The following is a 23,950-nucleotide window of genomic DNA, read 5'->3' on the forward strand; positions in this document are numbered from 1 at the left end:
TATACAAATTTATTCATTTAAAAGATATATAATAAATTATTAAACCAATATATATAAACTGCTAATATACTCAATATTAGATTTGAAGAAATAATTGTAAATGAAAGCAAAGTCCTGTGCTTCAAACACCCCATCCGCAATGCTAATAATGATGAACTACCTGAAAAAAATCAAGAATGTTAGTCAAAGTAGAATGTTTTTATATGAAAATAAATATTTAAAATTCATAAGATAAATAATTCGACATGAATGGCATTTCACTGTTGTAGGAGCCAAAGATATTTGAAGACCGGTTTTAAATCCTCCACTTTGAGACTCATGACCACTCTTTCTCCTGCCCTTAATTTGAGAAACATGCGGATCATAGATATTTATTAACAAAGGAATATGATTAAGTTGATTCTGTATCACCTCCTGAATCACTTCATTTCTCAATTGTTGGTTTGAACCATTATCTTTATCTGTAATTGAAAACACTTGAGTTCCCATCATGGAAACCTGTTTACATGTCTGGTCCAACTCTCCCACAATGACCTTATACACGTCTTCGGATTTTTCAGCAAAAAAAGATAATTGATTTATTATACGACAAACATGTAAACTTCTTAAAGCACTTGATTTCTCATTGTCACCTTCAAGGCTTGACCCATTTTCATAAATTTCATAACCTTTATTTGCTTCTTTTTGTCCAACGTTCCAAAATATAGTAACTTGGCATCTCAATAATATTTCTGAAGTGAAAATTTGCCAACATATGTCGACACAATATGCCTTTAAATTCAAAAAGGCTACATGCACAACTACAGACTTCATTTCCCAAATCAAGATGAACAAGAAAGCTATCACGAGTATAAAAAGAACTTGACACCTTATATTCGTAGCAAAATTCTATCTTTCTTACCTTTTGCTTTGTGAATTGCTTGCTCTTCACCAGTTCATCTTCAATAGATTAAATATATTCTTTGTATACACTGATGCTCTATGGTGCTCTATTTTATAACCAATTTTTAGTATCTAAGACTTGTGCCTTGATTCAAAATCTTCTTTTTTTTTTCCTTGGCATAGCGATTTTCAATTGCCTTCTCATATTTCACTACAAATTCTTGCAATGTTGTTGAAAAAAAAGAATTTATGCTTTCACTCCTTTGGGTAGTGTTCATTCTTGCAAAGAAAGTATTCCGATTATACACAAGAATTCAAGAGTTATGAGTCTCGTACAACTCATGAAGCCATTCATTTTTGCTCAATTTTATTTGTAACGATCAATTCACTCCATTTCTTCTCAAACACTTTCACGCTTGATAATTCAATAATGCATCTCTTTAATTCACTTTTGAAAGAGATTTCTTATGATATATATGAGAAAGCTTCTCTAGAAATTTCTTCTTTATATGCCAAAGGCATAAACGATGGTGAGATTTTGAAAACACTTTTTTCACAGTAGCCCAACACACAAAAAAAAAAATGGGGAAAATGATCTAAATCCCTAATTAATTTTAAAAAAACCGACCTTTATATCTAAATACCTAAATAGTAAAAAAGACACGAAAAGATGAAGGGAAAAAACATATTTGGTGTGAAAATTAGAAAAAGAAAAGAAATTTTAATTTAATCTGAGCCACAAATTTACTTTGATTAAATTCTCTAAAAATGGTGTACCTTAATGAGTTTTACCTTAATCATTTTAAAATAATTTTCAAACAAGTCAAATTTGTTCCAGGACAAAAGGTGTCGATACCTTATGGACGCATTAATAATTTTGGAAATATTGATACCCTTAGAAAAATCGAGACCAAAAAGGCATTCTGTTTAAAGAAACCCTAAAAATTATCGATACCATATTTCTGGTATCGATACTTTTTAAAAAATAATTGATACATTTCTTAAAAATGATACCAAAATAAGATTCTGTTTTATATAAACCCTATGAAGTATCGATTCGATATCGATACCTCTTTCAAGAAATATCAGTAAAATATTTTTTAAGTATCGATTATTTCATTCCAACGGTCATTAAATTAGTATTTATGACAAAAAATATCGGTGCCATTTTTGGAGGTATTGATAATTGCAGTTGCAAGTGAAATAAATGCTTTGGCTTTACATTCCCAGTGGCCATATTAACTTCACTAACAACCTCAACAATTGAAAATCTATTAGGGGTATAAATACTATCTTTCAAAGTCCTACAACATCCAAGAAAAGCACTTTCAAGCAAAAATCATCAATCAAACAACCTTAGAGCTTAAATTTTCAGATTCTTCTTACATACACTTGCGAGCTTTATCTCTATTCTTTTGCTCAAGTGTATCTCATCTTTGTTTGCTTATTTGTATCTCTTTGAGAGTAAGATTTATGGTAGAAATTTTAAGGAGTTGTAAAGTTAAACCTTGTCCTCAAAGGTTGAACAAATTAGTGAATTTGGGAAAGTCCTTAGTGGTGGAAAGCTAAGATAGTGAAATAGGCAATTGGGGTAGGATCACTCTACATTCTTTGTGTTCATTGTTTCATTCTTGCCTTTGCTTTCACAAAATTTTTTAAAAGGTCAATTCACCCCTCCCTTGGCATTTTCGGTTTGCTTCATCGAGCTAATGCCTAAGATATTATTTATTATAAAATATTATATTGTGTTTGTTTCACTTATAACAATTTTAAAAAATTGATTTTTGAAAAATATTTTAAACAACAAATAATATTTTACCCAAAATCATCTAAGCACCAAAAAAATTTAAAATTTTAGAAAAATCAATCTATTTTAAAATCAGGTTTTAGTAAAACAAATATAATCTTAAATACAAAATTATTAATCTTATTTTTATTAATTATTATTTTTAAAGTAATTTCTAGTTAAGTTAGTAACTTAATTGTCTTAATTTTATATTATTTTATTGTTGATTTAGTCGATTATAGTTTTTTTTCAATTTGAAAAGTAAATATTATTTGATTAAATTAATTCTGAGAATAAAAAAATAAAATAATTTATTCATTAAAAGTTTATTTTAAATACTAGAATGTTTTGCCCACTCTTGCTCGGCTTCAACTTTCTTAATTTTAAGTTATAATTATTTATTAATATAATTAATATGAATTAAATTCTAAACTTTAACAAAGTAGAAGAATCAATATTAAAATTTTAACATTAGCTTATAGGAAAAAAATAGAGTGACAACAGATTGCTTATGGGTTTCGTTTTATATAAATAATTAATAAAATTATAAGTATTGAAATACAAAATTATATAAAAATATAAAATATAAAGATTGTAATATAAGAACTAAAATTAAAATATAATATTTTTATTTGTAATAATTAAAAAACCTTGGACAGTAGTATAGACACCTAAATGATATATAACATTATAATCTCATAAAATTTAAAAATTATGAATGAGATAATAAATTAAAAAATAGTTACTTATTTTAATTTATTATTCATATTAAATTTAATTATATAACTATTTCTTTAAATAATATTTCTCTATTACTTGCCAAAAGAAAATATTTCTATTTAACCTTTCACAAGTTTGAAGTTGTAACCAAACCCCATGAAATATTTAATATACTCTCCCACCATAAAAAAAAAAAAAAAAGTAGTTTTTGTTTGCAGTTGTTAATGCTGGTGCTGGTCCTCTGTGTTTAACTTTCATTTTCTCCCTTTCTCCTTCTATCTTCTGTATCATTATTGTTGTTGCTGTTTGTTGCCTTTTTTAACATGCTGATATGATGGAGAGTTAAATTTGATCCAAGGAAGAGAAAGAGAGAGATGGGTTCTTGTGTGTCAAGACCTGAAGGCTCTGTTGGTCCAAAGTTAAGGTCTTCCAAGAAGAATAAGAAGAAGAAGAAGAAGAATCCGAAAAGGAGGAAAAGCTTCGAGAAAAGGGTGTCTAATGGGCAGCCTGACCCATTCTCCGATGAGTTTTGTAGCTGGGATGCTCCACCTGATCATCACTCTTCCTTCTCAAACCCAACTTTTCAAGGTCTTTCCTTCATCTGTTATCAAACCTGTTTTCTTTTTTTCCTTTTTATTTAGCTTTTTGTTTGTAATGTGTTTATGGATTTTCTTTCTCTGGTTGATTTGCTTGGTGGGTTTTGGAGGTTGAGATGCTTTAGGTTGCATGGAGAGTTCCGGGTGTTTAAGAGCCTGATTCTGGTTTTTTTGTTACCAGGAAATGCATGCCTGAATTATAAGTTTAAGACATAAATGATAGTACTGTTTTCTAAATTTTGATAATTGAGGCCTGCTCTTTAGATGATCAATTGTCATTTGATTTTTCTTCGCAGCATATAGTTTGAGCATATCCCCTAAACTGGGATTTTGATATAAATTGATGCTCCACTTGATCATCACTTCTTTCTCAAACCAAACTTTTCAGGGTCTTTCCTTCCTTCTCTCCCTGTTATGAAAACTGGGTCTTTTTGTGTGATTTATTTGGCCTTGTGATTGTAACGTGTTTATGGATTTTAACCTTCTGGTTGATTTGCTGGGTGGGTTTTGGGTTTTTAAGAGTGTGGGCCAGGAAATGCATGCCTGAATTATAGGTTAAAAAGAAATGTTGTTGGTGGATCCTACTCTTTATTTGGTCAAATGGCATCTGAATTTTCTTCAAAGCATATAATTTGAACTTATTCCTAACACTGGGATTTTTTTTATACAAATTGATGTTTTTTGTGTTTGTTAATTATCAGAGGAAATGTAGACTGATGAGGTTGAAATTTGACTATAATATAAAATTGTAAAAATATAGCAACAGAATTGCAGCATTTGGAACTTTCAGTTTTAATTTTTCTTGACAATGGCAGTAGTTTGATCTATTATAGTTATTTATTTGTGCCTATTCTATTAAGCTTTATCAAATCAGGGTTTAAACCAGTAGCAGATGCGTATGAACTGGTTGGAGTTTCATTAAGTTGGAATTAGCTGCTGCACTGCTCTCATTGGTGGTTTCAGAACTACCATTGTTGTTTCTAAGACTCATATAAGCAGTAAGATTTCTTTGAACAGTTTTTTCTTATGATCAAAGTTTGTATGGGAGATTTGGTGAAGAATTTGATGTCCGTTGAACCAGAGTAAATAACAGGCCTTTGGACAAACTTTACAGCATATCAAGATTGTAGTGTCTCTATTTATATTTTCCGTTGACCTTTCTAGTTAAACTCATCCATGTTACGGATTGTAGTTTGTTAGGTAAGACTTGCATTTTACTTTTAGCAGCTTGATACATAATCTGCTATATATTACTTGAAGAGGTAGAAACTGGGAAGAGCTTGATGGATATCGATGCATTTTTCCTTGATTTGTTGCTTTTAGGTGTTCGGAAAAAGGTGTAAATTAATCTCTATATATTAAGATTACATACAGGAATTTGTGAATTACTTATTAAGTTGGTAAAAGTTTAAAGGATGTTTCCTTTTCGATAATAGATATACTACTGCGGCTCTTCATTGTTCACTTTCTGCTATTTGTCATTTTCTTATTTCTTTTTCCGCTGATTTTCTTTTTATCTTTTGTTTTTTAATATTGATAATTTCTGCAATTTAGATACTTACTTTCAATCTCTTTTCAACTTTCTCCTAGTTCTTGTTTCTATGCATTAGTTTTCGAAATCAGTGTTTGTTAAGCTGTTGATTTATGATGTGACCTTGGCAGGGAGTGAGGAATTGTGGTTTGATCCAGTTGCAGTATTTGAATCTGACTACGATGAGGATTTTGAAAGTGTTCAGGAGGGTATGGTGTTTTGAAATGTTACTTGGACCTCTCATTTAGACTAAATTTTGTTTTACTTGGAGATTATTGGAAATGGTTACCATTCACTATATATGCATATCCATGTGCAGATGTGTTATCATTAAATGGTCTTGAGGGTGTATCTGTATCCAGTATTTCATCTTTAACAGATGCTAATTGCAGAGACCATTCTTCTTTAGTCTACCATACACAGAAACCGGGGGATGTTAATCCCAGAACAAAATCTGATGGACCTTCAAATGAAGCGAAAGAACCTGTATTCCTTGATGATATTGCCTCTTCCGTGGATGAAGGTCCTGGCAAGGAGGATGGGTTGTTGGATGATTGTGGTATTCTTCCAAGCAATTGTTTACCTTGTCTTGCATCTACTGTTCCATCAATTGAAAAGAGAAGGTCACTTAGCTCTAGCCCGCCGAGTGCGAGAAAAAAGCCTGCCTTAAAACTTTCATTTAAATGGAAAGAAGAGAATGCCAATGCCACTCTATGTGAGTATCTACATTATCTGTTGAACTCTAATTTTTAGTCATTTGTGTTCATCATGAACTGTCTTATTGTGAGACTTCAAGATGCATGTGAAATGGTTTTCATTGCGAAGATATTAGAAGAGTTTTCCCACCATAGTAATTGATGCATGTTAACCTTTTGAGTCTCTTAGAAACAAGCAGTGTAGTATACGAATGGATTTTTTAAATTTACTCCTTTTCTTCTTTTATTCAGTTTCTTCAAAGATGCTGCTTCAGAGACCGAAAGCAGGTTCTCAGGTGCCGTTTTGCCCTATAGAAAAGAAAATGTTTGATTGTTGGTCTCATATTGATCCTGGTACTTTCAAGGTTCGAGGAGAAAATTATTTTAGGTATGACTATAAAACTTGGTCCCTAATTCATTTAGTTAATGTATGCCCATATATATATATATATATATATATTTTTTTTTTTTGTGCAGAATTATTGAAAACCATGTATGGGACATTTAGAAACTTTTGGTCTGTTATTACCATGACAGTTCCCCACATTATTTGTTTGTTTGGCAGGGATAAGAAGAAGGATTATGCACCTAACCATGCTGCATATTATCCTTTCGGAGTTGATGTATTCTTATCCCCACGAAAAATAGATCACATGGCTAGATTTATCGAACTCCCTGTTATTAGTCATTCCGAGAAACTACCATCTATCCTTGTCGTAAATGTTCAGGTATAACGCTTCTTGTTTTGAAAGAATGTGGTTTTCTTTCTTTGTTATACTTCCCTTGGGATGGAAGTAAGCATGATGTAATGGTCCTTCTTGGCTATGCTACTCTGACTCGATGTAAGTGTCAGACATGGGAATGTGTTAAACTTAGGTATATTTAACTTTTTTTCAAATTTCCATCTGGTTTAAAGCTTACATGTTGTGACAATGCAGATTCCCTTGTATCCTGCTGCACTTTTTCAGAGTGAAACTGATGGAGAAGGGATGAGTTTTGTTCTTTACTTTAAGCTCTCTGACAGTTACTCAAAGGAGCTTCCGCTCCACTTTCAAGAAAACTTCAGGGTATGATTGATACCAAAAGTCTTTTTTCTTCTTCCTTTATAGTAATATGCGAACCTTTATTGACTGGAAATCCGAATAACATCATTCATTAATTGCTACGGTTAACATCATCCATTGCCAAAAATCTTGAAAATTAGAAAATGGGTTGTTTTAGCCATGAAACTTCACGTGAAAGCTTATGAGACCATATTATGTTATTTAGAAGCCTTAAAAAATGGCATTGGCATGGCTGAAATATAAGATGTGCCAAAACCAACCTAGTTCAGGGCCCTGCCATTCATCCAGGGCCAATCCTGCCTGCATGTGGTTTGCGCCCCTGGCTTCTGCTGATTCCATGCTATCCATACTCATGCATCAAAGCTAAATTTTAATGTCTATATCTTCTTTTCTAGGACTCAGAAATTTCGTTAGGTAATTTTGCTGCTACTGCACCAATCCATAATCCAAGTAGATATATGGTAGCAAAAAAAATTGAGAATACCAAAACTGATTCGAAACATTGTGTTTGGTTTGATTTCAGTTCAATTTTTACTGAATTGGGTCCGGTTCAGATATTATTTGCATTTGGTTTGGTTCAGTTTTTGGTTAATAAGTTAAAGAAATGTAATTATTCGAACCGAACCAAATTTTTTATTTAATTGTGATAAGTTTTTTTATGATAAAAATAAAATTTTTTATTTTAAAAACAGTGAAAATTACATAAAAAATACCTTTTGAAAACTCATCTGTGGTATTCAATTTGGTTTTTAAGAAACCAGAATACTGCACATTAACCTCAATTTTTTTCCGATCCAAATTGAACGATTATCACCTCTAAGTATCAATGCAATAATAACCCCAAATCATAATTTTCTGTTTGATTGTCTGTACTCCTTTATGTTTTTACATTTAGGTAATATCTTCTTACAGTCATTCCTTGCTACATTATTTGATCTACAACCAAGTTTACTGAATCCTTATTTCTTTCTCAAAGCAGAGGTTAATTGATGATGAAGCTGAAAAGGTTAAGGGATTCCCTGTGGATACAATTGTGCCATTTCGTGAACGGTTGAAAATATTAGGTCGTATTGCAAATGTGGAAGATCTTCACATGGGTGCGGCAGAGAGGAAGCTTATGCAGGCATACAATGAAAAGCCTTTTCTTTCACGTCCACAGCATGAGTTTTACTTGGTACGTATGCTTGTATGACTTAGGGATGGCAATAGATATTATAGATTTCAATATTTGCATATATCTAATCCATTTTCCTTCTTTTTATTTATTTATTTAGATATTATGGATTTGTATAATATTCAAACTTTTGGATATTATAATTACTATACGTAGCGGATGTAGGATATTAACATTTGGACGTTTATTATTCAAATCTGCTTTGACTTTTTGATAAAGGATTTGGTTGTTCGAATTCGCTTTGCTTTTATACATAATGGATTTGGATTTGGATATCTAATCCATTATCCACTTCAGTTCTGAAGTGTTTATTTTTAAGAAATGACTTACAAAATTCAGATATTTTTAAATTAGAAATGTAGGAAGCTTGTATGTATTATAACGGAATTAACACAGCATATTTATAGAATGATACCTATGGAGATAGTGTCAAAAGTGGTTGATACCTATCTTACTTGGACTTGGGTATAAGTGTTAGATGTAGATTTGTGGCTGACACGGTTTTTATTAATTTTAGTTTGTAATTAGAATCATAAGCTCCAACAATCTACTAATGTTTGAGCGATGTGCTTGATTGGGAGTAAGTTCAGGTAGCAATAGAATTGTGTAGATACATTGTGTCACTATGGTTCTTTCTTAGGCTCACCAATTACTCTGAATTTTTGCAGGGAGAAAATTATTTGGAGATCGATATAGATATGCATAGATTCAGTTACATCTCTAGGAAAGGTTTTGATGCATTCCTAGATAGGTTAAAGCTTTGCATCTTAGACGTAGGCCTAACGATACAGGAAAGTTCCTATATCTCATTCAAAACTTCAACTTCCCCCTCCCCCTTTCTCTGAACAAGATTGTTTGATTTTCAGTTTTATCAATGAAATTTACTCACACATGATGTTTGTCTTCAAAAACAGGGGAATAGACCTGAAGAGTTGCCAGAACAGATATTATGTTGTCTACGGTTAAGTGGAATTGACTATATGAATTACCACCAACTTGGTTTGATTCAAGAGCCTTCTTATGTAAGTGCTGAAAAATGTTGTAGTGCTTATAGCTGTGATTTAATAAAACGCTAATTCTGGATACATTTCTGCGGTACTAGAATTTCTGAGCTTGATAGCCCCTACTCTGAGACAACAATAAGACTTATCTTCCCACTCAGACATTTAGAGCTTAGGGTACTACTTCCGGTGCTGAATGTGTGTTGTAATGAATTCAATTCAAGAGGGGCTTCAGTTGAAACTTGTCCACCCCAAAGGCAATAAGCGTCATGAGATATGCACCAAATGATCATGAATTTATTTTCAGAAAAGATAAGAGATCAAAGGTATGGCCTTTGAGATCCTTGTACTCTTATATTGCTGTCCATTGTAATGTCTAGGATTAATTCATTGGATCATATGCACTGGTTGAACCCAGGTTTATTTTTCAATATTTTGTGGAAATGAATATTGAGAATATTTACAATTTTCTTATTCTGTACCAACGTTACATGAATTCGGCTGAGTATTAGATGAGGGTACTGTCAATTTTTCCCAAGTTTTTTCAATGTCTTTGGAGATTGTGTGTTGCGAACAGAGACAACCCTTGTATTATTCTCCCATTACTGGAGACAACCCTGTTAAAAATACTGTTGTAATGAAAGATTATTTGTTTTTCGGGGGCCAACTTCCGTCTTCAGCTTTCACATGGAACATAATGCGAAACCTATTTGTGTTTGCTGCACATTTCAACATTTTGACTCTAAATTGGTACCTTTGTCAATTTATTTCTATATTTGCTTGTCTAGTATCTTAAATTAAATTTTAGTATTTTGTAAATTAAATATGATCACTAAATTTAGTTGTTTTAGCATAATTAATAATTTTAAAATTTATATTTTTATATTTACATGTATATTTAATATATGTTATTAAAAAATTAGAAATTAGATTATAAATATATATATAGTTATATATGAAAAATGTTTAAAAATAAGATAAATTCAAAATGATACATTGTTATTTGTAAAGAACTAAGGCTCTATTTGGTTTTAGGATTTGAGCAAAAAGAAAATAAGTTTATTTGAACATTTTAAAATGATTTTTGTAAAATGAAAATATGTGAAAATTAGAAAATAATAAAAGTTTAAATGAATTGGACCTAATCATATAAATATAAAAAAAAACTATTTTTTATTGTACAAAAAGTTGTTTTATTATTGAAAATAAATTTTAAAAAATAAAATAGAAATAGAAACCAAAAATTCATGACATGAATGATAAAGCTTGTGGCGAAGAAGTAATTGGTGAATCATAGTAAAATAGAAAGTTGTACATTATTAACCCACTTTGATACAAAAAAAGAAAGTGAAAACCTTACAATAAAGCTTATTCATCACCCATATTTATAGTTTGCCCCCCAAAAACAAGCTAATTATCAAACCTGTGTTTCTCAATGAGCTTCTGGAGTTCAGTCTTTTTAGCACCCACCAGCCTGCATATTTCTTTGCCTTTCTTAACAAGAACGAAGGTCGGCATTGCTTCAACTTTGAATTGACGAGCCACATCCTGTTCATTTCATTTCTTTTGTTAGCTATGTGTTTTTTCAACCTCACTAATCAATCATTTTAGAATGTGACAAGATAAATAATAACCTCCAAGGTATCAACATCGATCTTGACGAACTCAACATCAGCATATAAGTTGGCATATTCTTCAATCACCGGTTCCATCCATTTGCAGGGTCCGCACCAGGTCGCCGAGAAATCTACTACCAGCTTTCATCACCACAATTATACCAACATCAACATCAACATCAACATCAATTTAGTACATATAAAATACAGAAAGTGGGAAGTAGTATTATTTACCAACTTGTTACTTTGCTTGGAGGCCTCTAGCTGGGCTCTCCACTGACTCGCCGACTGCATTTCAATGATTTTGGCAGTGGAGGCTTTATTTCCCATTCTTTTTCTTTTGGTTGTAGCTCGATGGAAGGAAGTGACTTTGGGTTGGATTTTTGGGATGTTAGGGAACGCCTTTATATACAGCTCCATGGAATTTTTTTTTTTTTTGCTACTATATATACCTCATATTTTCATAATTTCAGAATGATTATATTTTTAGGTAATATGAACAGTCTTTCTCTATTAAAATATTTAATTTATTTCACCCTTTAATTTTATAAAAATATTAAAATAATAGTTTATCATAAAAACCCGTTAAATGGTATAATAAAAGAGATTTCATTTGTCTCACACATATTCTTTTAGACGCAATGCCTAGAATTATTTAAAGCTCCTCCTTAACTCATAAATAAGATGATAATACATTTGAGCACACTTGAACTCGTGTCTTCCAATCGAGTTAATATTCAATCACCTATCTCACACATTTTTGTTTTAGTAATAAATTGAAATCTTAAAATTTTGACGGCTAGATGTGTGTTTAGAATATATTCTAAAGTTCGTCAAAAACATTTTGATAAAAAGAAAATAATTCTTAAACCTAAAGAAAGAAAAAATGGGAAAATAAATAAATAAATGAAGAGCCAAATATTCGATGCCTAAGAAACTGATTCTGTAAATTAAAGAAATATTCGATGTCGTGAAATATATGTATTCTTCTTAAAGCATCCCTTTCATGTCTTTTTACGTTAAATATTCTCTAATTTAATTTTTCAACTTTCATTTTAAGAATTTAGTATTTTTACAATGCAAATTGAATCGTTAATATTATTAAAAAATTTCTATTAAATTAAGATTTATTATAATTGTTGTAGGCTAATTTTGGCCCGTTTACAAAATACCCAGGCCCATTAAACCATTTAACCCATCCTCAAACCCAAAACCTAAAATTAACCTAGCCCAACATCCAAGCCCAATTCCAAAACCCTAGACTCCCACTTGCCTCTTCCCACTCTCCCATGCTTGTCTGCCACCAAGACCACTCCCACTCTCTCCCATGCTGTCTGCCACAAGACCATCACACACCCCATTGTCCATGCCCATGCCCCGCAAACAAGCAAAATGAAGCAAGAATAGAGAATAATAATAAAGTATGTAAAAATTAGGCTATATAAAGCCACCCAAACAACAAAAAAAGGGAAAAGGGATAAAAAGTTTGTATCAAGAACACAAAAAAGGAAAGCTCGAAGGTGAACTTCAATTTTTCTCTGTTATCTCAATCTTTCATTTATCTTTGCTTTGTTTTATTTTTTTCTTTAACTTACTTTAAAACGAAAAAGAATCAAGGAAGAAAAGAGTATTACGGATCTACCCAAAGGGCAGCTCCCTTTCCGATTCGGCATGGTGAATCACGGTGATGATGGGTGTTGAAACCTTAATCAAGAAAGGAGGAAGAGATAAAAGAGGGAAGCAAAAAAAAATCCAAAAAAAAATTCCAGCAAGACTGAAAAAAATTTTCAGCAAAAAAAAACAAAAAAAACAATAGAACGACCCAAAACAAATTCAAATTAGAGATTGAAGAAACAAAAAATCAAAGGTGATTTTTTTTATATTTTATTTTAATCCGATTTTAAGTTTTTAACCTATATATATTAAAACATAAAATATAAATAAAATAAAATAAAAACAAAAAAAGTTTTTTTTTACCTTTAAACAATCGTAGACGGTGGTTGGCGCAAGACCGGCGAGCCTCCGTGACCGGTCGCCTGACCGGATTTCCTTCCTCCCTTCTCTCTCCTTCTCTCTTCCCTCTCTCTTTTTTTTTCTTTCCCTCCTCCAAATGATTTTTTGGGTTATTTTGGCCTTATATAGCCCTCCAAAACGACGCGTTTTGGGGTTGTCATTAACCCCAAAATGACGTCGTTTTGACTTGGACCGGTTCGACCCGACCCGACCCGCCTAGGATCCGCGTGTTTTTTTAAAGGAAGGGCAAATTGCGCTTTTAGCCCTTCCGCTTTTTATTACTTTACAATTAAGTCATTTTTTATTTTTTTAATTTGGCCCCGAAATTTATCGCGATTTTCAATTTAGTCCACAATGATGTGCTGCATTTTATGGGAAGGAATATTTGCTGTTTTGGTCCCCTGATGTTTCCGCGTGTGTTCAATATAGTCCTTTCCTTTTATTTTTATTTCAATTTTGCCTCAAATATTTTGTTTTTAGCTCAACTTAATCCTTTTTAGTTATTTTACTATTTAAATCAATTATTTTAGTATTATTATTATATTTTATTCACTTATGTAGTGTGTTAATATTTTTTATCATTTCTAATATGTATATATATATATATATATTATGTGTATTATATATATATATTATGTATATATGCCATTAGTTATATATTTCTTATGTATATATTCTTAAATACTATTATATACATATATATATATATGTATATTTTAAATTCCATATTGTGTATATATTATTATTACAAATTATTACTATTGCTAGTATTATTATAACTATTATTATATTAGTGTATAAAATACATATATATGTATATATATATATATATATATTTGCACATATCATTATTTTATATTATTGTTGTAAATTTTTATGTATATATTTTTTATGTACGTTTCCCAATATTTTCTTTTATTGTAGATATTATTATTATTATTATTACATACTTTTATTATATATATATACATATATATGTATTTTTATGTACATATTATTATTTTATATTATTATTACCAAATATATCATTTTTCCTATTTTATTATTAGTACATGACTTGTTTCTATTTTGTAAATATCATTATTATTGTTATTTTAATATTCTAGCATTCCATGTTAATATTTTTCATTAATGATATCATTTTTTTTATGTTCTTTATCTATTTTTAATTTCTCACTTTAGGAATATTTTTCTCATGTTTTAATTAATTTCAAAAATAAGGCAATGTACCGATTTAATATTAAGCTATCGATTTCATCGCTATGTTGGGTGAAATTAAATCGGCTTGTGAAACAGGACACCCTTTCTAAAAAAAATCGAAAACTAAAATTCCTATTTTTCAATCGGATCACGATTAAATATTATATTGAACTCGTATTTTTGAAAATCAAGTCAATACATGTTTATGAGATACCAATTTTGGGCGTCGTGAGGGTGCTAATACCTTCCTCACAGAATCGACTCCGAACCCCAATTTTTCTCTCGAACTTTCACGTAGACCTAAATTTGGCCTTCTTTTTATTTTAAAATAATTTTATTAGGTGTCCGATCACACCTATAAAAAGGATCGTGGCGACTCCTTTGTTAATAAAATCGGAAGTTGGTTTTCAAATGTTTAATAAATCACCATAATTAGCGACCAAGTGTAAAATTTTTTTCGTCACATACATTTGGCGACTACATTGGGGACGCGTTTTTGAGAGTCGAGTCGAGTTAAGCATGTGTTGTTAAAATTTTCAAATTTCCTTGTTCAAAGTAAATATTTGGTCGTGATCCGAAAATCTCGCTTTCAAAATTCTGCATTTGTATCTCTTCTAACTTGCTTATTTGTTTGTTTTTCGTTTTCAACTTTTATGGTTTTGGTTTAGTTCCTTTAAGTAAAACACAAAGGTTTATGAGTTTTTCTCCCACACACCGTGCACTTGCATTTTGCATAACATAAAGCTCTCTACCCGGGCTCTGTCCGTTTAAGTGAAAGTAAACGCTATGCCTTCGTGAGTTAACTCGTCCCTCCGACAAAGCTAGTGAATACTTTGGGTTACATATGACTTATGCTTTCGTGAGTTAACTTGTCCCTCCGCATAAGCATAAGTAAATGTAATCCCTCGAATTGAACTCGTGAGCCTGTGATGGGTTATGACCGAGGCTTCGTGCTAATCTTAGTAGATGATAGTACGAGCAATTCGAGTACCTATCTAGAACCGAGACTGCATATAATGAACCATACGAGCTATCCAATTAGAGCCATGACGAACCTCTGTCCGCTTATAGTCACCAAAATAAGTACACGGGGAAAATGCCTTTTACCTTTCAAGAGAATTGGATTGGGTAGTTTAATTTGTTTTTCAAATTATAATTGTTGTGTTTACTAACCGAGTTTGTTTGTTTTATTTTTATTTTCATCATGCATCGTAGGCATCATATTAGGAAGGTGTTGATTAAAGGTTGGTTGCCAAAAAACGGGTTTCGATGGAGGAGTCAATTACACAAATGATCGAGAAGAATACCGTGGTTCGGGATGGTCTCTAAAACTCGAGGGACAAGGGGATAGTCTTGTGGAAAGGTGTCTTGCCAATTTGCCCGAACAAATAACGTGAATGTTCGCCAAAATAACCTCAAGATTTGGTTCAAATTTGGAATCGATGGGATTCGGACATTAGAGACATTTTCACCGAGAGGTATGGAGATATAGCTCACCTGATCACCATCCGTGTAGATGAACAGTTGATTCAAGCCATGGTTCGGTTCTGGGACCCAGCTTATCAGTGTTTCACCTTCAATCAAGAAGACATGACTCCAACTATAGAAGAGTATGCTGCTTTACTCCGCATCGACAATGTACAATTCGGCAAAATATATGTGAAGGAGCCTAAGCCGATGACCTTCAAGAAAAAATTAGTGAGACTGACAGACATGACCGATGCATGGGCTGAAAGACAGATAAAGAAGAAGAACGAAACCATTTGCATTCCATGGTCCTCCTACGAGATTTGACTCGAACCATCCCGACATCTTTGAAAAGGGTAAATCTATTCGCTTTGGCCATTTATGGTTTGGTTATTTTCCCAAAGGTTCTCGGACATGTCGAAGTGGCAGTAGTTGATTTCTTGAAAGGTTAAAACAAGGAGTCAACCTGTCCCAACCATCCTAGCGAAACCTTCGAGTCCCCGAGTAGTTGTCGAAGAAAAGGGAGGATGATTTATCGGATGCTGCATTGCTCAATGTTTGGATTTTGAGTCACTTACGGAAGGTAGAGCGACTCCATTCCATATGTTTTCTAAAACATTCTCCCGCTAGAAGCTTTCCTCAAGAAAGAATGGCCGAAGGAAGTCATCGAGCAACATTGGGTATCGGTCTTCGAATCTTGGCACGAGGATATAACATGGAGAGCACCGGATTCGTCCTTCGATTCGCTATACAAATGTGGAAGCCAAGATTGGGTACCTTTACTTGGGTTATGGGGAGGAGTTGGATATGCTCCGCTATTGGTCCAAAGGCAATTTTCTTCACGACAATTCCTCCCATAGCTGGAGGATTAGCACGATTCGAGTTAAGCTTTCATGGTGAAGGATATATGAAGAGAGTCCGAGACACCGCAAAGTCTTGGAAGGAAATTCATTTCATGGAATTAGCTTTGTATGCTGATACCCTTACCCAAGATTACGCGTATGGAGGAAGCAACGGGTAAATAGTCAAATCTCGTCAACAAACCACCCCATCCGAATCCTTTCTCGAAGGAAACGCCGTCGAGCTAGAAGTGGCAAGACAAGAATTGAACGAGAAAAGGCCAAGATGTCTCGGGACCTTAGTGCCCTTCAAGAAGAAAACTATCAATCGAAGATTGAAGTTCAAAGTTGAAAGGTCCAGAACGAAAAAGTACAAAGAGAAGCCGAGATTGTGAGAAACGACTTAAGGGACCTTCATTTGGAAAACAAGAAATTAAGAAGCACTATAAAGAATAGCGGGTTGGGCAAGTCGACAGCAGAATGGAAGGAAGAAATTAGCAATATCAAAGAAGGAATGGAGTTTTGGAAGGGAAAAGTAAAGAAAGAGGAAGAAAAGCAATGCTACCTATGTGATAGAGTTAAGAAGGAAAAACGCCGAGTATGAAATAGTGACTGCAGAATTGGCAAATAGTCATCCGAACATCAAGAATTAAAAGGAAAACACGAGATCTAGAAAATATACGCAATCTCGTCAACAACAATTAGATAACCTCCGAAGACTCTAGAAGAAAAGAGTGAGCAAGACGATAGGGACATTCACGCGTATGAAGGAACTCTCAAAGAAAAGAAATGCAACTCGACTTCTTGATCAATGAAATTGCAGCGGCTATACAAGTTGTTCAATTATCGATGAAGCCAAGCTCTCGGTTGCCAATTCCTCCGAGCCAAGATCGAGCATATCGAGTTTTTGGAGCAAGTGAAGAAACAAGGCAATGTGGCTAGGAAATTTGTGTAACCGTTGGAAAATGGAAACTTTGTGTAATAGACTATGTTGATAAATGAAATGCCTAAATATGGGGCTACCTTGAAATTAACACCAATTTTTGCATTCCTTGCATAATTAACATATTAACATTTTGACATTCGTGCATTCATTCATGCATTCATCCATACATTGCATATCCCATACTCGGTCATTGAAGACAAAATATATAATTCGCAGTTGTAATACCACAAGACTGGAACCACGTCATCAGTATAAAATGCGCCGACAAGCTAGAGTGATGGAAGCTGAATTCAATGAGAGAATTGAAAGGATGGAAAAGGCTCAAAGAGAATTGCAAGAGCAACTGGCCAAATCGCAACAAGAGACAAGAGACCTAATGGTGAGATCTCGAGAGGAATCACTCGAGCAAAGAGATCAAATGGCCAAGATGATGGAGATGATGTCAGCTCTAGTTAAAGGAAAAGGACCCATGTGGAGCCCTGACATCGAGGAGTCTCGATCAAGAATTCACCACGATCAGGATCTACTCTATCCCCTAGGATTCACTCCACCGCTCGTATATACAACACAGAGAGGGTATACTCAAGGGGAACCCACTGGATTGGAACATCGACCTATGCCACCTGCTCCACCCACTAATTTGGGGCAAGGAATATTCGCGTCAAACCTAGGGGCTAGTCCTGCTAATCCACTAGTCCCAGATCTGGATGACCTAGCAGAGGTAGCCAAGTTGAAATCGGATAACCATGACGCAAAATATAGGGGCCTAGAGGAAAGACTCAAAGCGATAGAAGGCACTGAAGTCTTCTCCGCACTAGGTGCCAAAGAACTCAGTTTGGTACCTGATCTGATTTTGCCCCCGAAGTTCAAAGTGCCTGATTTTGAGAAGTATGATGGGACAAGATGTCCAAAGGCGATCTGGTCATGTTTTGCGAAAAATGATGGTTATGTGAATGAGGATAAACTACTCATACATTGCTTTCAAGATAGTCTAACAGGTCGACTCTTGATGGTACAATCAACTTAGTAGAGAAAAGATTCGATCTTGGAAGGACTTGGCGTCAAGATTTTGAAAGCAAGACAAGCATGTATCGGATATGGTGCCGCACAGTATGACCTTGTAGATGATGGAGAAGAAACCAGAGAATCCTTTAGACAGTACGCGCAAAGATGGAGAGATATCTCGGCCCAAGTGGAGCCTCCACTAACTAAGACTGAGATAACGGTCATTTTCATCAATACTCTGAAAGCACCATTCTATGACAAGTGGTGGGAAGTGCTACGAAGGATTTTTCGGATATCGTAATATCCGGTGAACTCATAGAGAATGCCGTCAAAAGTGGTAGAATGGAAGGATCAAGGCTCAAAGAAAGCAAAGAACCGTAAGGAAGAAAGAACTGAAGCCCACATGGTGGGAACCGAGAGTCGTTACATTCCCAATTCAGATCCTAACCAACCCCGACCTCGAAATTATCCACCCCAAATTTCTATTATCCCCTCAAACCCCTTACTACCAAGCACTACATCCGTCCTACCAGATACGCCACCAACAACCAAAGACCCGTCACCACATTCCCACAAAACACTCTACCCACTCAAAGCCAACCCGAAATGAACCAAGACCAACAAGGCCCAATCCCGAGAGAGAAGAATTCACCCCTATTCTCAGATCATATGGGGAATTGTACCCAAAACTTTGGAGAAGCAATTAATATCACCCCATTACATGGCACCCTTAAACCTCCATACCGAAATGGTACGATCCAAACGCTAGTTGTGCATATCACGCAGGAAACCAGGGGCACTCTACTGAGAACTGTCTTGCTTTCAAAAGAAGAGTTCAATGACTCATTGACGCGGGTATCCTACGATTCGATAGTGCCAGTAACGCCACGGGGAACCCGTTCCCTAACTATACCGAAGGGAATGTGAACACAGTGGGGAAAGAGGATGAATGGAAGGACAGGAGATGTGTTTCAGAAATAAAGACGCTCTACGAAAAACTGGAGGTATTGGTTAAGAAAGGATTGCTCACCACTCGATAGAATTTTTGGAGAAGAAGGTCAAAGTTTTTGCAATTTTCATGGGATTGTTGGACATGACATTCAGTCATGTGAGGACTTTAAAAGGTTACTTCAAGACCGGATGGATAATAAGGAGATCAAGGTCCTTAATAAGAGGGAAGATGCCAACGAAAGAGAAGTATGCGTCTCTGATAGCCAATTATCAGGGCCTCCTTATAGTGCTGATCGATCGTTGATAATTTATTACGACGCGATGAGAGAGCCGTTGAAACCACAGATGGTAATTGAAGTACCGTCTCCTTTCCCGTATAAGGACAACAAAGCAGTACCATGGAGATATGATGTTAATATCGTTACACCGGAAGTTGAAAAGTCCAAAGCCATAACTAAAGATGTTGGGGAGGTAGGTCATTTTACTCGAAGTGGACGATGCTATTCTAAAGAAGTTGAGCCGGTAAAGAAAAGTAGCGACTCAAAACAAAAAGAGAAAGCAGTGATGCATGAAGTCGAGGTCGAGCAAGAAATTCCACCCGTGCAAGAAACTAAAAAGCCTGTGAATGAGGAAGAAGCTCAAGAATTCTTGAAATTTATTAAGCACAGCGAGTATAGTGTGGTGGAACAATTGAGCAAGCACCAAAGACGAATCTCAGTTCTATCTCATGTTAAATTCGAACCACATCGAATGCTTTATTGAAGGTGTTAAATCAGCTTATGTGGCCAACAACATATCTGTCGAAAAGCTTGATAGATGGGTAAACAATCGAATGCGGACAATTTCATCTCTTTTAGTGATGATGAGATACCGACAAATGGTAGAGGCTCGGTGAAAGCGCCGCATATCACGACTCACCGCAAGGGCTACATAATACCGAACGTACTCATCGATAATGGGCCAAGATTAAATGTTATGCCATTGGCCACGCTTTCCGAATACCGATGGATTTGTCCTACTTAAGGCCTGTCATTCCATGGTAAGGGCATTCGACGGACGAGGCGAAGTCATGGGAAAGATCGAAATCCCTTTGGAAGTGGGCCTTACATCTATGAGGTCGAGTTCTAAGTCATGGACATTACACCCTCTTATAACTGCCTTTTGGGAAGACCTTGGATCCATTCTGCTGGAGCAGTCCCATCATCCCTCCATCAAAAGATGAAATTTATCATGGATGGCTGTTTGGTCACAGTCGAGGGCGAAGAAGACATTGTCGCATCTATTTTTGCTGATGCGCCATACCTGGAAGTAAGCAAGAACGTAGTGGAATGTTCCTTTCGATCCCTTGAATTCGTCAATGCCACTTTCATCGCTGAAGGAAACAGAATTCCGATGCCAAAACTATCGAGAAATACCAGAATGGGTGTCAAGTTGACCGTAGGAAGGGGAGCTCGTGCGAGAAGAGGTCTAGGGAGACATCTACAAGGAATAGTTAGGGCTTTAAAGCCAGTGCACCACAAGGCCCGATACGGTTTGGGGTTCCAGCCTGACATGCGTCAAAGAAGAAGACAATGGAAGAAGGAACAAGAGAGAAGAATTGCAAGAACTTTAGGCCGAGAACCAGAATGGGGACCGATAGAGTACCCTCATTTGTCAAAAACATTTACATCTGCGAGAATGTTGTACCCTGGACAAGATGATCCACGAAACATGCTGGGGTTAATTGAAAGGGGTTTTCAGAATGTCAGTATAAGTGTCATTGACAAAGAAGCTGGTGCAAGTAAAGATGTCTCGAGGATACGCCTTTGCCCTCCTGGTTTTATGTTGAACAATTGGACTGCTGAGGAGCTTCTTGTAGTTTATAAGTCTTCAGAGTAATGCTAAACATTAACCTTCTATTGTGTCCTTAGATATAATAGAATTCTTTTGTAAGAGCTTGCATTCGCTCTTTATCATTTAAATGAATATCATTGAAGATGCATGTTGTCACGATTTTTCGCGTTATCACTAATTTCATAATCATTTTCTCATTTCATAGCCTATCCTTACATTTGCCTCATTGCCATGACATAACATTTTGTTTGTTGTTTCCAATACTTGGATGTCCCCCTATAGCTTCCTTTTCCATTCAACTTTCAGGTGCTCAAATATTGACGACATGAATAAGCCCGTTACGAATCTTGAAATTGATTTTGAGAAGGCTATTTGCTTAGGAGAATTTGAAGCCGAAGAAAATGCTGAAGATTATGTCTCGTCTTCTGAATTGTTAAAGATGGTGGAACAAGAGGATAAACAGATTCGCCTCATGAATAATCTGTGGAAACAATAAATTTGGGCAATCAAGAGAGGAAACAAGAAGTGAAGATTGGGACTTCTATTTCGAGAGTACCTGCATAGTTTGATCACTTTACTCCATGAATACAAAGATGTTTTCGCATGGTCATACCAGACATGCCAGGCTAGATGAAGATTTAGTGGTCCATAAGCTCCCATTAAAGCCAAAATGCAAGCCCATCCAAAGCAAAAAATTAAGACGAATGAGACCGAAATGTTGTTGAAAATAAAAGAGGAAGTCAAGAAGCGGTTTGACTCGCTTCCTATAAGCCTCCAAATATCCGAATGGGTGGCTAACATAGTCCGGTACCAAAGAAAGATGGAAAAGTACGAATGTGCGTGGATTATCGCGACTGAATCGAGCAAGCCCAAAAGATAATTTTCCTTGCCACATATTGACACGTTGGTGGACAACACAAACAAAACATTCATTGTTTTCTTTCATGGACGGATTCTCGGGTATAATCGGATCAAGATGGCCCCGAGGATATGGAGAAAACTACCTTCATAACAATGTGGGGAACGCTCGCTACAAGGTGATGCCATTGGGTTAAAGAATGTGGGGCAACATATCGAGGGCTATGGTAACGTTATTCCATGACATGATGCACAAAGAAATAGAGGTCTACGTCGACAACATGATTGCTAAATCCCGAGGGGAAGAAGAGCATGTAGTGAACCTCAAGAAGTTGTTCGAGAGGTCGAGAAAGTTTCACTAAAGCTTAATCCAACCAAATGTACATTCGGGCTACCTCGGGAAAGTCGCTAGGCTTTATTGTCGATGAAAGAGGTATCAAGTCGATCCGGATAAAATAAAAGCCATCCAAGAATTACCACCTCACAAGACGCAAAAGGAAGTTAGAGGATTTTAGGAGATTAAACTACATCGCCTGATTTATTGCTCAACTTACCAACCAATGTGACCCAATCTTTCGCTTCTTGAAAACATAACCCGGAGAATGGAATGAGGAATGCCAGTGGCCTTTGATAAGATAAAACAATATTTGTCTAGTCCTCCAAGATTAGTAATCGCCAACTCTGAAGACCATTGATATTGTATTTGACTGTGTTCGAAAGTTCAATGGGTTGCATATGGGGCAACACGACGAGTCGGAAAGAAAGAAAAGCGATCTACTACCTCAAGAAAAGTTCATGAATATGAGGCAAAATATTCGATCCATTGAGAAATATTGTTGTGCTCGTTGGGTAGCTCGGAGACTTAGACAATACATGTTGTACCATACGATATGGCTGATTTCAAAGCTGGACCCGATAAAATACATGATGGAATCGCCGGCACTATCAGGAAGAATGGCGCGATGGCAGATCCTCCTTTCGGAATATGACATTGCCTATGTAAGTCAGAAGTCGATAAAAGGGAGCGCAATAGCTGACTTCTTAGCAACTCGAACGACAAAGGAATATGAGCCTTTAAGATTCGATTTCCCAGACGAAGACTTAATGTGCATCACAGAAATAGAGTCCGAATCATCAGAAGAGAAGTCATGGAAGATGTGCTTTGATGGTGCGTCAAATGCTTTAGGGCATGGAATTGGAGCAATTCTGGTATCACCAGACGGGAATCATTATCCGCTCAACGCAAGATGAATTTCTTCGTACCAATAATATCGAAGAATATGAGGCTCAGATCATGGGGCTTCGTGCGACTATCAAACGAAACATCGAAATCTTGGAGGTGTACGGGACTCAACCCTAGTGATTTACCAAATCCGTGGAGAGTGGGAAGTGAGGACTCAAATTGATTAAGTACAGCGATTTAGTGGCTAGATTGATCAAGGAATTCAAAGAAACAACTTTTCATTACTTCCCACGAGAAGAGAACCAACTGGCAGATGCCTTGGCCACTTTGGCTTCAATGTTCAAAGCAAGTAAAGAAGCAGAAATAATGCCCCTCAAAATGAGCATATACGAGGTCCCTGCACACTGTTGTAGCATTGAGAAAGAGGCAGACGGACGACCATGGTTCTATGATATCTTAGAATATATCAAGAATCAAAGCTATCCCGAACAAGCGAATGAGAACGACAAAAGAACAATCAGAAGAATGGCAGCAGGATTTGTTCTTGATGGGGATATCCTATATAAAAGGGGAAAGGATCAAGTACTTTT

The 23,950-nt window shown here is 35.2% G+C and overlaps 2 protein-coding genes across 3 annotated transcripts; one reads left to right on the plus strand and one right to left on the minus strand.

Moving 5' to 3' along the window:
• The first annotated feature begins 3,499 nt into the window (after positions 1-3,499).
• On the plus strand, positions 3,500-10,116 carry LOC108479480 (uncharacterized). Of its 2 annotated transcripts, XM_053029063.1 has the most exons (10): positions 3,500-3,976; positions 5,647-5,724; positions 5,835-6,230; positions 6,463-6,598; positions 6,776-6,938; positions 7,149-7,277; positions 8,254-8,448; positions 9,117-9,235; positions 9,359-9,470; positions 9,551-10,116. In XM_053029063.1, exons 1-10 carry the CDS (start codon positions 3,763-3,765, stop codon positions 9,557-9,559), a joined length of 1,551 nt encoding a protein of 516 aa, XP_052885023.1. In that variant the 5' UTR covers positions 3,500-3,762; the 3' UTR covers positions 9,560-10,116. The 2 variants fall into 2 exon arrangements, with proteins under 2 accessions (XP_052885023.1, XP_052885024.1); XM_053029064.1 differs by lacking the exon at positions 9,117-9,235 and having other exon boundaries at positions 9,363-9,470.
• Positions 10,117-10,715: 599 nt separating this feature from the next.
• LOC108484785 (thioredoxin H2-like) lies at positions 10,716-11,471 on the minus strand. Its single transcript, XM_017788689.2, has 3 exons — positions 11,300-11,471; positions 11,084-11,206; positions 10,716-10,997 (listed from the first exon to the last, which is right to left on the minus strand). The coding sequence occupies exons 1-3, from the start codon at positions 11,393-11,395 to the stop codon at positions 10,860-10,862; spliced, it is 357 nt and encodes a 118-aa protein (XP_017644178.1). The 5' UTR covers positions 11,396-11,471; the 3' UTR covers positions 10,716-10,859.
• Positions 11,472-23,950: the final 12,479 nt, after the last annotated feature.

The sequence above is a fragment of the Gossypium arboreum genome, chromosome 5 (genome assembly GCF_025698485.1).
Source record: "Gossypium arboreum isolate Shixiya-1 chromosome 5, ASM2569848v2, whole genome shotgun sequence".
Lineage (NCBI taxonomy): Eukaryota > Viridiplantae > Streptophyta > Magnoliopsida > Malvales > Malvaceae > Gossypium > Gossypium arboreum.

What these genes read in the sequence shown, in the direction of transcription:
- LOC108479480 (XM_053029063.1), top strand. Translation starts at nt 3,763, where the DNA reads ATGGGTTCTTGTGTGTCAAGACCTGAAGGCTCTGTTGGTCCAAAGTTA. An exon ending in GAATGCCAATGCCACTCTAT is followed by an intron (nt 6,231 to 6,462) that starts GTGAGTATCTAC and finishes TCTTTTATTCAG; the next exon opens with TTTCTTCAAAGATGCTGCTT. An exon ending in ACTTTCAAGAAAACTTCAGG is followed by an intron (nt 7,278 to 8,253) that starts GTATGATTGATA and finishes TTCTCAAAGCAG; the next exon opens with AGGTTAATTGATGATGAAGC.
- LOC108484785 (XM_017788689.2), bottom strand. Translation starts at nt 11,395, where the DNA reads ATGGGAAATAAAGCCTCCACTGCCAAAATCATTGAAATGCAGTCGGCG. An exon ending in CCAAGCAAAGTAACAAGTTG is followed by an intron (nt 11,207 to 11,299) that starts GTAAATAATACT and finishes TGGTGATGAAAG; the next exon opens with CTGGTAGTAGATTTCTCGGC. An exon ending in TCGATGTTGATACCTTGGAG is followed by an intron (nt 10,998 to 11,083) that starts GTTATTATTTAT and finishes TGAAATGAACAG; the next exon opens with GATGTGGCTCGTCAATTCAA.